Below are 16,019 nucleotides of genomic sequence, written 5' to 3' on the forward strand. Positions count from 1 at the left end.
TGCGAAGGCAATTCAGGTATTCCCTTGGTCAAGCAACTTCTTTCCTCCCTCCTCCTCAGCAGCTGTGACAACAGAAGCTTCTAGCTCAGGTTTTAACAGTGGTTGTCAGGTTACACCTCACATCTCATCTATTTTATTTTACCAATGCACAATCCTAAAATAACTCACAAAGCTGACAATTGCGGTAGCCTGTAGTTAACCCTCAAAGCTAAAGAAGTTTGTGTTTTCCTTGTAAGCAGACGTGCATCGTGATTTTTCCTCATAAGCAATCATGCACGATGATACCTCCTCTAGTGTCCTCCTGGAGTTTGTATCCAGCTCTCAAGTCCTGGCCCCATGCGTGCTCTGTGTTGCCCTTCTCCTATCCCTTCGTTATAATTTGAACTGGGAGATAGTACTGCATTTGCTGTGCATGTGTCTTTACCCCTGGAGGTGGCAGCATTTCACTAGTGAAGGGACTTACGAAATTGTTTTTACTCTTTCCAGCACGAGATGGCATGTGAGCAGAGTCACATATGCTTTACCTCCAGACCTGACTAAGCCATTTGACCCAGTTTTTCGAGGACTTAGCTGCCTAGCTGAGGTCGGGCTTTTCAAGTGTAGGGAAGCTGGCCTTTCCCTTTTCTTACACCTCTCGGGGAAAGCCTGGGGCTGTGCTCCCCAACTGCATCCCGGACCCCAGCTGGGCAGGTCTGGTGTTTCACTTGGAGGGGCCTTTCTGGAAAGCTGACGTTAGGGTCCTCCTCCTCTTTGGGTCTGTGGCCTGTCCGTACACCCCCTGTGCGCTGCCTCGCTGCTGTTTCAAATCCAGCAGGGTTGTCCTGTCCCCGCTGCTGGGCTAGGGGAAGTTGCGCTGGAAGCTTCCCCCCCCCGAGGGAGGATATTAGCTCTTGTAGGGGGACGGGGCGCTCTGCAGGGACCTCGCTGCTGGAAGCGAGGGGAGGGCCCGGGGTGGCTCTGGCCAGCGGGGAGAGCCCCCGAGAGGGGCCGTGGGGCTCTGCGGGGGTGCCCCGACCCCCGCCCTCCTGTCGCGCTGCCGGAGACCGAGAGCGGCCGGGCCGGGCGCCTCCCCCGCCCGCCCCCGTCCCCGCGAGGCCTCCCGGGGAGCCGGCGGGCCGAGGCCCGGCCCGAGGGGGTGGGGCCCCGCCCGGAACCCGGCGGCCCCGCCGAGGTTTCCACCCGGAGCCCTGGCGGCGAGGACCGGAGGCGGAAGCGTGGGCGGCGGGCAGGGGCAGCGCGGCGGCGTCGGGGCGGGCGGCGGGCCGGGCCCCATGGCCTCCTCCAACAGCATCGACATCGAGGACGCGACGCAGCACCTGCGGGACATCCTCAAGCTGGACCGGCCGGGAGGTGAGGGCCGGGCGCTGCCGCCGCCGCCTCCGGGCCCGCCGGGCCGGGGGAGGCCGCGGCCCCCGGGGAGCCCCGCGGGGCGCTCCGGGCACCGCCCGCTGGGCGCCGCCGCTCCTCCGGGGCCGCCTGCCCCGGCCCCCCCTAGCCGGCAGCGGCCGTGCCGCGGGGGTGTCGGTGCCGGCCGGTTCCCCGCCGGAGCCTCCTGAGCGTTCCCCCGGGTGCCCGGGCTCCCCGCGGTCGCTGCCGCCCTCAGCCTTCCGCTTTCTCTTTTGTCTGAGCCCCGAGCGGGGTTCCCGGCAGCGTCTTGAGGCGTTTATGAATTTTCTCCTACCTCAGAGCCGCGGTACCTCTTCACTCCTCCTTCGCCGGGCTGCTTCCTGCCGGGGCAGGTACCGGCGGTGCTCAGCAGCGCTCGGGGCAGCCGCACAGCCCCGTCCCCGCTGCCTTGCACCCAGCACCAGCCCCCTCACGGCTCTCGGACCTGGTGCAGCGCTCCAGCCGAACCCGGTGGTGTGAAGCAGGCTGAGGTCGTGGGCGTTCTGCCCAGAAACGAAGGGTCCGGGGGCACGGCTTATGCCCGCCTTGTGCTCCTGTTGAGGAAACGTGGCTTTCAGGCGTCCTCAGAGTCAGCAGCCAGTCTGTCACTGCCACTGCGCTAGCTCCGGAGCAGCTGCCGCCTGTGCTGGCTTTGCTTGGCCCCAGGGGTGAGAGGTTGGGCGCAGGGCTGTGTGGGACAGGTGCTGGTGGTGGAGGGGCACGTGGGGCGAGCCTACAGGAAGCCAGTTTCCTTGGTTTTACTGGCTATTGAAAAACCAATAATTGCTTGAAGAAGTTTCAGTTGTTTCTGGAGCGCTTGGGTGCTCCAGCATCGCAGTTCTTATAGGGTAATGTAATTTTCCTTCACAGTAAGTAAGTCCTCTACTTGAAGGACTGAAAGGAGAACTCGGTGCGGTGATGGGGAGCGCTTGTTTTGCAGGCAGTTCAGGAGCTGAAAGGCGTCGTGGTTGGGAAGCAGTTGGAGTTGTCACCACAGGAGAAAAGAAACTTGAGTTTCCCCTGAAGCAGCTTTTCTTGCTGGTAGAAACGAAGGAATTCTTTACTGAGGATGCCTCACTTCTTTCCATGCTTCTTTCATATTCATTCCTGTCGCCTGCATCTCATTCTCTTGTCTCTGTCAGCTCTAGTGCGTAAGAAAGCAGTTGAGAGGAAAAGGAGCACCGAGACAGTAAGTCGGACTGTAACCAACCTGCAGCTGTTCTTAGCAGGAAGCACTGCCCAGCTAGTAAGCAGCACATAGACTTGAAAGAACAGGACAAAATAAAGTAAAAATCAAGAAGGCTTGTTTGCTAGCTGAAAGCCTCAGAACGTCCTGTTAGGGTGTCAGAAGAAAGGGAAGCTTTCAAGGCTCCTGAAAGAGAACAGAAGCAGCTTCACGAATCACGTCTTGTCTAGCAGAAAGTTTCTGTGGTCAAAGTCCTCTCTAGATCTAGTTTCTGTTACTCCCCCTGTGGCAGGTTTTCCCATTGTGCAGAGAACACTGTAGCTGCTCTCCCCGGCTGTTAGCCCTAGGGAAGTTCTGCCATACCAGCTGCAGGTGGCCTTGAGCAGCATTTTGTTATTCTGGGTGCTGCCCCAGCAGATGACAAGAATCACTCCCTGCCCTAAAAAGTTTACGACTGTCACGACGCTTCTGTAGATTTTTGGGGTTTGGTGATTGTGCAGATGCCATCCATGACCCATACACGTTCTCCTGACACGGGTTTCTCTGGGTTTCGGTGTGCATCGCTTGCTGCTTCGGCAGCCACGGCCCCTTTCTGATGGCGTGCCTGCAGCAAGGGGGAACGAGTGCTACCTGCGCCCGCCCTGCTCGTGTGCCGGGTGTCGGGGCAGTGCTCTGCTCGGTGCAAAGGAGCGTCTCCAGGTGAAGGTGGCGGTGGGAGCAGGAAGCATTCTGTATCCTGACTCTGTTCCTTCTTTCCTGCCTTATAGAGAGGTGATGAACGTAACTGGTATTGTTTCCCTTTGAAGCCAGTACTAGGCTTGTTAGCACTGGGTTTTGTTCATGTACCTGCTAAAGGCTGAGCCTCTTCCCTTCTCTTCAGGATTGTGTGCAGGCCACACCTTTGCTCGCTTGCTTCCCTCTAAGATGGGCTAAGCACATTCCTGCACTTCAGTGTCCCACTGTGGGGTGTTTCCATCAGCCTCTGTGGAGTGCTTTCTTCTTCCCTTTCCCATGGAGCTGTTGTTACTGTCCCCAAAAGAGCAGAGGTACTTACGTGAGCCATTCCTGTTCCTGCACATGGAGGAAAGAATGTGTCGACTCGCTCCGTCCACCTGGGTACTTTTTCTGTGTGGTTACTTTCCCACTTTTGGTCGCAAAGGGTAAATTGCAGCAGGTGGAGGCTGCTGCACTGGATGAGTGCCCACCACACGTGGGTGCAACAGCAAGCGTGGCACAGGTGGGTTGGGTGGCCACAAGATGGCATTCGGTGACCTGAAGTTTCCCGGTGCTGTGTGAGTGCAGCTGCTGTTCCCTTAGCGTGGCGCAGGTAAGCTGAGGCGAGCTCCAGGTGGGTGCCCGAGCGGTCTCTGCGTTGGGGCACCCCGTAGCTGCACGGGCCTCTTGTGGCCGTGGTGTAGCTGCGGATTTAATGACCGTGGTCATAAGCAGGCAGTTGTTAAATATTCGTTGGGCAAGTTCAGTAGTTGCAATCGCTTCTGTAGACGGCAGCGCTCATCCTGATGCGTGAAAGCAGTTAAGACTCTTTGGTAATAGAGAGCTTGCCTTGCTTTCAGAGATGTCTCTTGCCCGCCGTTGCGTTAAGGTGTGTTACGTGTGCCAGTGACGGTGGCGCTCCTGGTCCTGGGAGCAGCCATTTCACGAGAGCTTGCAGCAGTTACCTGGCAACGGTGCACGGAATTGCACTTTTTAAAACCAGTGAAAATTTCAAGCAAGGATGCTGCTGAGACAGGTGGCTCTGGCTTCTGTGCACTGATGTGTAAGTGTCGGCGGAGGAGGTTTGGTCTCCAGCGGGGATTGTTGGCTATTACCTTGCTCACAGCAGAGGGAAGAGTCTCCTGTACCTCTCTGCTACGTCTGTCCCCTTCTGGAAGCCTTCAGAAGGCATGGAGGCCACCAGGCAACTTGTTCTTGGCCAAATACATGAAGGCACAGCTGAAACTCAGAGCAAATGGTTGCTTTGCACAAAACTTGGGTGCTGCCAACTTCCCTGTGAGGAGTAAACCAAGTGAGAGTTGTGGGAATCCCAGAGGCACAGCTGCACAGTTTCATAGCGGGGTTAGCAGAACACCTGGCTTTTGAGGTCAGGTCTTAGAAGGCAGTTTTGGAAAGTAACAGGTGTATTATTTCCAGCCAACCCCAAGTGCTGTGGCTGACCACCGTATGTGCTTGCTGGACTTCAGAGATCTCTTCAGACACGAGGGTTAGAAATGACACTTCACGAACCCTTTGGTCCTGAACCTGACTATGAGATTTACTACAGTAAATCTGAATTGTCATCTTAGTCCTTCTGATCCAAGAATATTTGCTCCCTGAACCTAACTCCCCTCTTCTTTCGTTGGTCTTTCTGGTCTGCTGGGAGTGCTTGTGTAACACAAGACCTGACTTCGCTCTTGTGTGTGATACAAGTTTAACGAGGGTGGTCTTACACATCCTTTTTAGAGAAGAATACTTTCTCCAACCAATTCAACATATTCTGCCTGATAGATCAGTAGAACCTGATGAAAAACATCTGAAGGTAGTGTGTTTTACACACCGCTATTTCTTGTAATGGATACTGTGCACGGTTGGTAATGCTTTTTCCTAGGTTCAGTAAACGAGAACCAGAGACCGTCAAATTCCTATAATGGAGACCTGAACGGACTGCTGGTGCCCGATCCCATCGTGGCCGGCGATGGACCTTCTTTGGCGAAGCCGGTGCATCGCAGCATTTCCCTGGGAGCCCTGCAGGAGAAGCAAGTCATGTAAGTGTTGTTCAAAAGAGCCTGTGAGTGAATAGAAAATGGTTAAAAATTGCTTCTGGTGGGCCTGGACGAGCATGCTGGGAATCCGATGGTAAGTTTTACATGGAGTTCAGCTGACAGTTGTGAGTCAGAGCTGCTGGTCCGAGCTTTTGTGGTGTTTGTGACGCTGAGGCACGCAGCCTGACATCCATGCTGTTCAGGAGCTGAGGAATAATATCAACAGAGCTGTTTAGGGAGAAGGAGTGCAGGGCTGGACACATGGCAGATGTCGCGAGTCAGGATGGAGGTAAGTTAGCAGGGCTGGGGGTGAAACTTAGCATTCTCTTGTAGAATTCCAGCTGGACTCCTGCAGGGACCCGAGTTACCCGAGAGGTAACTTACACCAGTTTTGCACTTGTCAGAATATTTCTCCCTCCATGCCTTAGAACAGCTGCACCTCGGCTAGATGTCTTCCCGTCTCTGCTGAGTTGTGTGTGTGTGCACTGGTGTGTTTGGGACAGCACACCAAGTTTTACTGTTTTTCCTGCTATATGCAGGAGAACATGTGCATGTAGAATAGTTTGGGCTTGTCACAGGAGTAATTCCGAACCCAGAACTGCTATCATACATCAGTCTAATTAGCGTAATCGTTGGCTTCATGCACTGACTCTTCTTAACATCAGAGCTCCTGAAAATACCTTTTATTTGGTTTTTCTCTGTGTAGTTCTGAGAGGCGATTTTGTGAGAACCATGAGCGAGATGCTCTGTTAATGAGGTCCAGCTGGTTGGCTTTGGTCTCTTTGCACCTTACAATGTTGGATAGTAGGCAACTTTAAGGCTACTTTAACCAAATTTAGGTCTGTGCTCAAGTCAAATAGGCTAAGGGGCTGTGAGAAGAGTCTGGAGGTTTTTAAGCTGAATAAACAAGGTGTTTGGCTCTCTCAAACCTGTGGTATACTGGGGAGGGAGACTCTTAACTGAAAGTAATTTCTGTTTTCAGTTGTTCAGCTCAAACCTCCTAGATGCACAGATATTCCTTCTGTGTTGCTGTTAACATTATGCACAACAAATACCTGACCTCTGTTCTCTTCCTTTGGAGTCCTGTCTCATCTTTTCTTCTTTGTTTTTTCTTAAAAGCTGCCTTTCTGGTGATGACAGCTCCACTTGCATAGTAATATCAGCAAAAGATGTGGAGATAGTAGCCAGCAGTGATTCCAGCATCACAAGTAAGGCCAGAGGAAGTAACAAGGTAAGGAACATGAGAAAGCATGGTTCTGTCTATTCTTTTTAGTCACATCAGGTCAGCACTTGAATATTTTAAACAGAAATGACTATCTGCTTTCCTGTGTTGTAGAAGTTTGGCAGAGAGCTTAGCAAAGAGAAAAGAATTGAAGCAGTATCTTGTAATTGATTGTTACTGTTATCACAGAGGATGGCCAGGTTCTTTTAACTCTCAGGAATAATCTAAGCTGTAGGTTCCTGAGAAAGTGCCCTTCCTCCAAGAACAAGCTTCTCCTGGTGGTTGTTTCTTTGCTGGAATGTCTTTGCTATAGAGGGAGCACTGCTCTTAATAGCTCGCTAGCTCCAGTCCTGCTGAGGGCTCCAGCCAGCAGATCAGAGCTGCAGAACAAGCAGTATGCTGAGATGAGAACCAGTGCTGTAGCAGAATACTAGCACATGCTCGAGAGAGAACTCTGGCCTTCATCCTCTTGGCACTTTTCCATATTGTATCATTTTGCTCCTTGATGTGCAATGAATTAAGGGAACTCAGAGATCATACGTGAATACTGTACCGTGTTATCCCTGTTTTGCTTAGGTGATACTGAAATTAAAAATGAAAGGGAGGATCACCGTCTCTGAGCAAAAAATTAAAAAGTACTACAGAAATTATGACAACGTATCAAATAAAACTGGGACTCAGTTTCTTGGAAAGAGCAAGTGCCAATGCAGCAAATGTTTTTGTATTTCAAAAGAGTTTCCAAGGACTGGGAATCCAGATGCAGTGCTAATAAGGAAGTAAAAGCCACTTTGCTGTAGTTGAAGGGTAGAGGGTTGTTCTGCAATATGACACGTTCGGTGAGTTGCATTCCTTCCTGCAGAGGAAGGAAATAATCATCAGCCCCCAGTACTTTGAATATTTAGGGCTCTGCTACCTGGCACTCAATATGAAATTCCTCTTACCCACTGCTGTGTCTAACAGTTTCCAGTTAAGCATTACAGACCTTTCCTAGAAGAAATCATATATTTGGCAAGTTTTTTCCAGGAAGAAGTTTATTCCAGACATTTCTCATAGATTTTTTTTTTTCTTTCTCTTGAGCAGGTGAAAATACAGCCTGTTGCTAGATACGACTGGGAGCAGAAATACTATTATGGCAATCTGATAGCTGTTTCAAACTCTTACCTGGCTTATGCCCTTAGAGGTGAGGTACCCATTTGTCTTGGATATGATTTCTGATGTTTTGCTCTGTGTATCTCTGTAAGAGGCGAAGTTTGCATCAGAAGAAAGTAACTGACAATAAGTGAACCTTGTTGCAATACCCTGATCAGCATGCTGTTCTGATGGGAATAAAAGTGCAGCTGGAGCTACTGGAGAGGAAAGAGTTGGTGGTGTGGGAGACTTTCCACTGGGCAGGAAGCTTTTCTGAAGGTAGAAATATAAGAAAGAGTAGGAATCAGTGGGAGGGAGAAAAAGTTGAAGGACTAAGTTGGTTTCACTGGACAGTAAGCTGAAGTTCAGATTGTTTGTGTAATGAAATAATAGTAATAATTGTAGCAAAGAAGTTCCTTTGTCGCTAAGTACAGAAGCAGCCACATGGTAACTTGAGTAGATAGATGTTTGTGATGGATTTGCTTGCATAAATTTAGAGTTGAGTTTAAGGCTAAATTTAGAGGAGGCAAAGAGCAGTGCGGATGCAGCATGCTTTTTAGTAGGAAAGGAGAGAAAAGCAGGACAACACAAGGAAAGATTGTTTCACAAAATACATGAAACAAACGAGCACTTACTCATCTGCAATCTGCAATGTCTCTTTCTGCTCTGGTACAACCACACAGTGTTTGGGACTCCCTCGTCTCTTTCCTTTCTTCTTAGTTCTAGCACCCATCAGTTTCTCTGGCCTTTTATGAAAACTACTACTCCACTTCTGCATTTCTCTTAGCTGAGATTGTCCTAGCGTAGGTGTTTTTAGGATGCCTTGCCTTTTTTTTTTTTTTTTTTGAAGTATGAAAACTTGGGTGCGGTAAAAGTATGGAAAGCTGAGTGACCTGCCAGGGCTGTCTTGGGCACTTAGAAGCGGAAACAATATTTTTTCCATAAGACTGTCTGCATTATGGTGATATTTGTCTGAAATGGAAAAGCTGAAAACTTTGGTTAGAATATGCATGCAGTGAATCACATTCTTTTCAGCCACGCAAGCCAAAAAGCGGTGCTTTTTCGCAGGTGAATGATTATACTTTTAATGTTTTCCTTACAGGAGAGGTATTTGAGCTACCTGCCTCTCAGTGACTCCTTTTGTCCAGTTACTGAGAATGGAATTGTAGTTAAAATTAATTCATTGCCAAAAGAGGTGAATCTTGGAGGTTTGGCAGCTTCATAATCATCTTGGGATAAAGATTTAGGTCTTGTGTTCAATGAAAGCTTCTTTCATGAGAATCATGAGATAGGCTACATTCTAAGCAGAGCAACTTAGAACTTGTGGTACTCGAGAAACACTGCAGAAGATCTTGGGAACTGAGCTGCCCCTTACAAGGCAGGCAAAATCCCTTTTGTTGCTGTAGTTCCTTTGTGCACCAAAGATGAAAAATTTGGTGAATGTTTTTGCACGTATGCTGGGTCTTGAAAGGGCTTACTAGAGGGGTGTCTATTGATACGGGTTTTCTGTTTTTCAATGTGCTGCCAATTGATGGCAGCCGATGGCAGAATGGATGCTGGGAATGACAAGTTGACACCTGGGGGACAGAGGCAGCCCTGCAGGGAAACCGCACAGATAGGTGGTGACTTCTTCCTTCTCTCTTTTCTGCAGCTGCCAGTAATGGCTCCGCCATGGTGCGAGTGTTGAGCATCAGCACTGCTGAGAGGACCTTGCTGAAGGGATTCACGGGTGGCGTGGCAGACCTGGCTTTTGCTCATCTCAACTCCAACCAGCTGGCGTGCCTGGATGAGGCTGGCAACCTTTTTGTCTGGCGCCTGTCCATGGATAAAGACAAAATCCAGTATCTTGTCAAATCAAGCCTCGCATCAATGTTTTTATAGGGGTTACATGTGAATGCAACCTCAGAATTGCAACCTATTTCATAGCCTTTTCAGATCAGCAGCTTGCAGGAGGGAAGTCGATAGTTTTGCCCATCCCAGAGAGTATCAGATGAATGTTTGCTTGATCAGCCTGTGCCTGTGTTCTGCGCTTGCAGCTGTAACTTGAAATTGTAGGAGTGACATCTCTGTGCTCTGGTCCAGTAAAAAGTAGTTTCTGGTCCAGGCAAAAGTAGCCCAGAAGGATTTTAGTGTCAATCTGTACTTGCTGGCCTTAAACATGGACGGTGTCAGCTCAGCCATGTGACAAAGTTCTTTACTCATATTTCTCTGGTTCTAGCTCTTTACCTCAGTTACTTTTCTGAGGAAGAAGATGCAATACAATCCTCTCGCTCAGTAACTTCCTTCCAAACCTGTCACCCTAGTTCTTTTGGTGGTACTGGAATTTATTTTACTGCTTGATTCATTGCCCCAAATAATTTTCTCTTAAATGCTAGGAGTGACTTTCAGTGCTTTTGGGAAGCACATCAGTCTGTGGGAACTGGTGTGTTAAGTTGTGGCTTCTGAATTTTAATTGTATGCAGTCATTCCAATAGCAACTGGAGTGAAGGTGGTTGTAGTTGTTTAAGAACTGGTTTGTATGGATGGACCAGAGCACTCAGCCTGGGTCAGCGTGGTAGCTTTTCTACCTTTCTGTGTTGTTGTTGCAGTGCTGAAGTAATTTAATCTGTCCATCAGCAGTTGCATGGACTGCACATTCAGTATGTGCTCCTGTTGTGCTTATCCCATTCCTGTCCGCGGTCTGCAAGAGAAAATTATGAGAACTATTAACTTTTTACTTTTACTTTTTAACTTAGAAGAAAAGTTGCCTGCCTTTTATTTTTAGCAGAGTACTTGTACCTGATTTCTTTTTGAATCTCAGTAAGCCAAAAAAAATTGAGGTTTAATAGTATTTACCAGAGGAGCAAACCTGAATAGGTTATTGCTGAGTATCAGTTACAGCCAGAAAGTTTTGTTTCTTAACTTTGGTGATCAGAGAGGAGATCTTGGTGAACATCAAACGACCTGAGAATACCCCGTTGAACACCTCTCGGAGAATCATCTGGTGTCCTTTCATCCCAGATGATAATGAAGAGAATGGTGAAGAGGGAAGTCAAACATTGGCATTGCTGCATGAGGACAGGGTAAGGAAATGTTGCTTTTGAAAGATTGTCCCTTATTACCGTTAGAGGGAGAGAATCTAATAAAGAGTCCATATGGTTAGAGATGTCAAGGCTTCTGCCTAGTCCATGCTGGAGATCCTTCAGTAATGAGATTCAGGATTCCTCTCATCTGAGGAGAGGTTGTGCTGATCTTTCTCAGGGGCTCGGGAGGAAGGAAAGTGAGAACTTTTTTGCTCACCACCGAATAGTGAGGACCACTAGCAACAATGTGGAGTGTCAGAGGCATCATTCATTTATTCAGGCTTGGCCAGTAGCCAGGGGAGGGGGCTGGCAAGCAGCAACTATGACTTTGCCCAGCAGTACTTAGGTACAGCTGGGTGCCAGGAAAGGGTCTAATGGCCAAATCAGGTGGAGAAAGGAAGGTTTGTGTCACATAGTTGCCATTGGGCTGATACCTCAGGTAAAGATGTAAAATTCTGGACTGGGTCAGACCAGTGCTTGTAGAAACAAGCCTGTGTGTATACACGTTTGTTTTCCAGGCAGAGGTATGGGATTTGGACATTATCCGAACAAACAACAGCTCCTGGCCAGTGGAAGTGCCTAACATCAAAGAAGGCTTCATCGTAGTGAAAGGCCACAGCACGGTATAAATCTATTTCATTTTCTTTACTACTGTCGCAAAGGTGATCACTGCAGATCATTTAGGTTCTCTTTGGGTTTTAATGTGTCAGGAGCTGGAGTTCTTAGGACGTTTTGCTGTTTTTTAAAAAAAAAAAAAAAGTTTCTTACCAATCCAGACTATCATCCACAGCCTGCTACTGGCTACCTGCACAAGTTAGAGGTAAGTAACCTTTGTTTCAAGAGCCAGGGTGGGTTTGTAGTCATTTGCTTTGAGTATGGCTCTTGAAACACTGTTGTGGTTTAACCCGGCCGCAGCTCTGCACCACACAGCCGTTTGCTCACCCTCCCCCCTCCCTCTCTGGGATGGGGGAGAAAAATGGGAAAGTGAAGCCTGTGGGTTGAGATAAAGACAGCTTATTAAGACAAGAAAATAATAATAATGATAGTGATAATAGTACTACTAATAATAATGTGTACGAAACAAGTGATGCACAATGCAATTGCTCACCACCCGCTGACCGATGCCCAGCCTATCCCCGAGCAGCCGGCCCCCTCACCCCGGCCAGCCACCCCTATATATTGTTCAGCATGGTGCCATATGGTATGGAATACCCCTTTGGCCAGTTGGGGTCAGCTGTCCTGGGTCTGTCCCCTCCCAGCTCCTGCTGCACCCCCAGCCTGCCTGCTGGCAGGACAGAGCGAGAAGGTGAAATGTCCTTGGCTTGGTGTAAGCACTGCTCTGCAACAATTAAAACATCAGCGTGTTACCAACACTCTTCTCATCCTAATCCAAAACATAGCACCCTACCAGCTACTAGGAGGAAAATTAACTCTATCCTAGCTGGAACCAGGACAAACACCTGTATTTCCAAGAGCCTGTTTGACAACCTGGTCTGTATTTGAACTATGTTGTTACATATTCTGGTAAATGGAACACCCAACACTGTTGTTTATTGCTGGATGAGAAAGGGAAATCTAAGCCCATCGTTATTTTTCTATGAATCCCCTAATGATTATAACTATATCTGTCAGTACAGTGAACTAGGCCTGCAGCTGAGCATTCAGAAGGTGATATTTTGAATGTAAAAGACAACTGAAAAGAATCAATTTCTTAAACAGGATAATGACAAAGTAATTGTATCACCTAGATAAAACAAAGTACTTAATGCTCGTGAGAAGCCAGAAAATCCCAAGTGAGTTCTGTTCATAACATGAGTAATGGTGGGAACAGTAGCAGCATAATTTAATGCACTTAAATTTGTTGTTTGGATTGTTAATTATTATTATTACAAAAAAAAGTCCTTGTCAGTTTTACTCAGAAGTTTAAAATTGTCTAGTGAGACATATGTTAGAAATCACCGTGATCTTGTGAACAAGCAGATGTTTTATCTGCTTGTTAATCAAACTCCTGTGTGAAAAGAGTATTGTGTCTCCTTGAAGAGCTATAAAATTACTTTTCTGTGTCTTTTTTTCCCTCTTGGTTTAGTACCTGAGCGAGGGAGCGCTTTCTCCAGATGGAACTGTGTTGGCCACAGCAAGTCACGATGGTTTTGTCAAATTCTGGCAGATCTATATTGAGGGGCAAGATGAGCCAAGGTAACTTGAGATTTAAAAAATGAAGGATCTTACTGTGCTGCAGAGCTCAGCTGCATTTTCTCTGATAATTGTCTTGTTACAGGGTCACCTGCAGTGGTCATTCTCAGGACGCTGTAAAAATACAGGGTGAATGTTTGTGAAGTAATTTGTTAGTGAAGAGTGCTGTTATGTCACTGAGTATCACGTGCTCATAGTTTGGTGAACTTAAGGAAAAAGCAAAGAGCTGTGTCTGAAAACATGAATTCTATGCTTTGCAGAGGTTTTAGTCAAAGTCAGCCGGTTATTCTCTCTTGCAAAAAAGTCATTCTCTTTTGCAATACAGAAAGCTGCTCTGAGCTGTTCATCACAGTGTTGAAATCTGTTATATGTTGTGTGGTTGTTAAGATACCATACCAAAGAGCAATACATTATTTTTTTGGTCACTGTCTATGGTGGCATGGTATGCTCTTTTTGGACGAGGGATAATGTGTTCAGATCCCACTTTTTAGCTTCCTCGTTTACCACTCCATGCACAGTTGATGTTTTCTCTGATTCTTTCCTAGGTGTCTTCATGAGTGGAAACCACATGATGGTAGGCCTCTTTCCTGCCTGCTCTTCTGTGACAACCATAAAAAACAAGACCCAGAGTAAGGCCCCAATCCTGTACTTTGCATATCAGAATTAGGTAGTGCCTTCGAACTCTGCCTTTGGAGAGTTCCTTGTAATTGCATTGTACTTGTAAAAATTTAGCTTTGTGGCAGGAGCAAGTTCTGTCATCTCTGCAGTAAGTTGTAGTAAGCGTAGTTAAGTCTAGTGACGGAGTGCCCTGGAGCACAGCCTAAAGTTATCTTAATTCTAGTGTCAGTTCCATGAAAGCAGTGACAGTTCCAAGTTGATGGGTCCTTTCAGGTTTGTGAAACCTGGTCAATTTTTTTATGGTCAATTTTGCCTGGCCAAAAGGCGAGGCCTTTTGTCTTTCAAATGTCTATTGTAGTTGATTTAAAAAGTAGCTGTTTCTTTTCTTCCATCAGTTATGGTCATATAGTTCTTGAGAGCTACAAGAGCTATACTGGTTTCTAATCTGCCCCTGAAATGGAGATTTTCTGGGAACTTTGCTATGACATGCTTGTGAGGAACTTTTCTGTGAAATGTTCTGGTGGAACAGGTGGTCGGTCTTTAAGAGAGCTCAATTCTGTTGTGCCTACAGGGTTCCCTTCTGGAGATTTCTCATCACAGGAGCAGATCAGAATAGAGAACTGAAGATGTGGTGCACTGTGTCTTGGACGTGTCTGCAGACTGTCTGGTAAGGTGTTGATATGCTCACTCCCCTGGAGGGTTGGATTTTCTTTGAGAAATTGTATCGTAACAAAGCTCTCAACTTCCAGCTATCCTTACTTTGCAGAGGTGACCTTAATCTCCAGTGGAGTCTACTCTAGCCTCAGTTAGAACCTCATCCTTTGCTGATCTTAGACATTCGTTGAAAGCTATCAGGGCTGTGGTAGACTGTCAGGCTAAACTTCAGTAAGGCAGGGGAGGCTAATCCTTTTACACAAATTCATGTTACCAAGACCTGTTATCTTCACTTTGGTCTGTAAAGCATACGTATAGCTGTAGCACTAGGAGAGGAATTCCAAATTGCACTCGTTGAGTGCTTTCTTCTGTAAAAATACTAGATACTGATCTAGGATCTCTTCCTAGAAATTGCTTTCTGATTTAAATATTGAGAAGCCACTATGTCAACAGAGCTTAAACAGTTTTATGAGGCTTATTTGCTGAGCCATATAGGTCCAGAAGTTCAAATTCCATTGTAGTCCATCCCTTCACTCAGCTTGCACTGTTCTTTGATTTTCCTTTTTTCTGGTGGATTGTGGCATCTGTGATCACATGCACATGTAGAGCCCCTTCTGAATTGGCATCTTAAAATGAGAGGACTGTGGCTTACAGCTGAGTGCTGCTTTTTCTGTCCCATACTGCAGAAGTCCAAAGCCTATTTTGGTTTGGTTGATTTTTGTTCTTAAATCTGTAGCATTGGCTCTTAGCCTCCTATGACTGTGGCATATGTTAGATAATGACAAACTGTCACCTTTTATATAAATGTTAGAATCCATAACTTGATTCTATTCTGTGATCTCCTTTGCTGGTCTTGTGATGTCAGCACTGATTTCTGGCAATCATCCTTTTGTTTTAGTGGGTGGTGGTTGCACTATAAACTCATTAAGATGTATTTTAAATAATTCAAAGGAATTGTTCTGGTCGTGCTAATATAACTTACTTTCTGTACCTCCTCCCATCTTGTTTGTGGATCTAGCTTTTCTCCTGACATCTTCAGCTCCATGAGTATTCTTCCCAGCCTGAAAGTCTGCCTGGACCTCTCTGCTGAGTATCTGATACTGAGTGATGTGCAGAGAAAAGTAGGTGGCTCATTTTTTTGCTGGCTGTGTGGGTATCGGTGACAGAAAAAGAAACGGTTTTTGTGACTGTTTCTGCTTCCTAGATCTAGGCTTTGCATGTTAATAACTAAAAATGCACAGAGGTTGGCCTCAGCTATTTCAGTATAAGATGACAGATGGTGACAATTCAGCTGATTTAATCCTGAGGAGCCTTAAGGATTATTTCTCACTCCAAAGTAAACTTCTTATTTGAAGGAACCTGTGTCTGGCACAGCAGGACTGAGTTCCTGATGAACACTAATTCACACAGCAGCGTGGTTCCCTGGGATGTCCTCTTTCAGATTTAAATGTCTCAGACCTTATTCCTTGTGTTATTCCCATGCTCTCAGATCTTGTTCAGGTCCTAATGCTGTGCTCTGAAAGCCCTGTGACTTACCATTTCTGATTGTTCCAGGTCTTGTATGTGATGGAGCTGATGCAGAACCAAGAGGAGGGCAAAGCTTACTTCAGCTCCATCTCAGAGTTCCTCCTCACCCACCCAGTCCTAAGCTTCGGCATCCAGGCAGTGAGCCGCTGCCGCTTAAGGCACACTGAAGTGCTCCCAGCAGAAGAGGAAAACGACAACTTGAGTGTAGGTAGGTGACAAAGAGAATTTGGCTGCTGTCGGATCAGGTTGTCTGTCTTGACTGTTTCTGGCTTTCTCGTGAAAGG

General features: G+C 47.2%; 1 protein-coding gene across 4 annotated transcripts in view; it reads left to right on the forward strand.

Moving 5' to 3' along the window:
• The first annotated feature begins 1,154 nt into the window (after nucleotides 1-1,154).
• The window catches only part of EDC4 (enhancer of mRNA decapping 4), a 37,605-nt gene continuing 22,740 nt past the window's right edge, over nucleotides 1,155-16,019 (forward strand). For all 4 annotated transcript variants that reach the window (XM_080551997.1, XM_080551999.1, XM_080551998.1 and 1 more), the window contains exons 1-12: nucleotides 1,155-1,350; nucleotides 5,178-5,334; nucleotides 6,451-6,562; nucleotides 7,634-7,733; nucleotides 9,333-9,522; nucleotides 10,596-10,743; nucleotides 11,262-11,366; nucleotides 12,830-12,939; nucleotides 13,482-13,565; nucleotides 14,126-14,221; nucleotides 15,227-15,329; nucleotides 15,763-15,943. In XM_080551997.1, coding sequence (XP_080408123.1) covers nucleotides 1,272-1,350; nucleotides 5,178-5,334; nucleotides 6,451-6,562; nucleotides 7,634-7,733; nucleotides 9,333-9,522; nucleotides 10,596-10,743; nucleotides 11,262-11,366; nucleotides 12,830-12,939; nucleotides 13,482-13,565; nucleotides 14,126-14,221; nucleotides 15,227-15,329; nucleotides 15,763-15,943 — 1,465 coding nt within the window. In that variant the 5' untranslated portion in view covers nucleotides 1,155-1,271. The remainder of the gene's footprint in view (nucleotides 1,351-5,177; nucleotides 5,335-6,450; nucleotides 6,563-7,633; nucleotides 7,734-9,332; nucleotides 9,523-10,595; nucleotides 10,744-11,261; nucleotides 11,367-12,829; nucleotides 12,940-13,481; nucleotides 13,566-14,125; nucleotides 14,222-15,226; nucleotides 15,330-15,762; nucleotides 15,944-16,019) is intronic.

The sequence above is a fragment of the Anser brachyrhynchus genome, assembly GCF_964034855.1.
Source record: "Anser brachyrhynchus genome assembly, chromosome: 12".
Lineage (NCBI taxonomy): Eukaryota > Metazoa > Chordata > Aves > Anseriformes > Anatidae > Anser > Anser brachyrhynchus.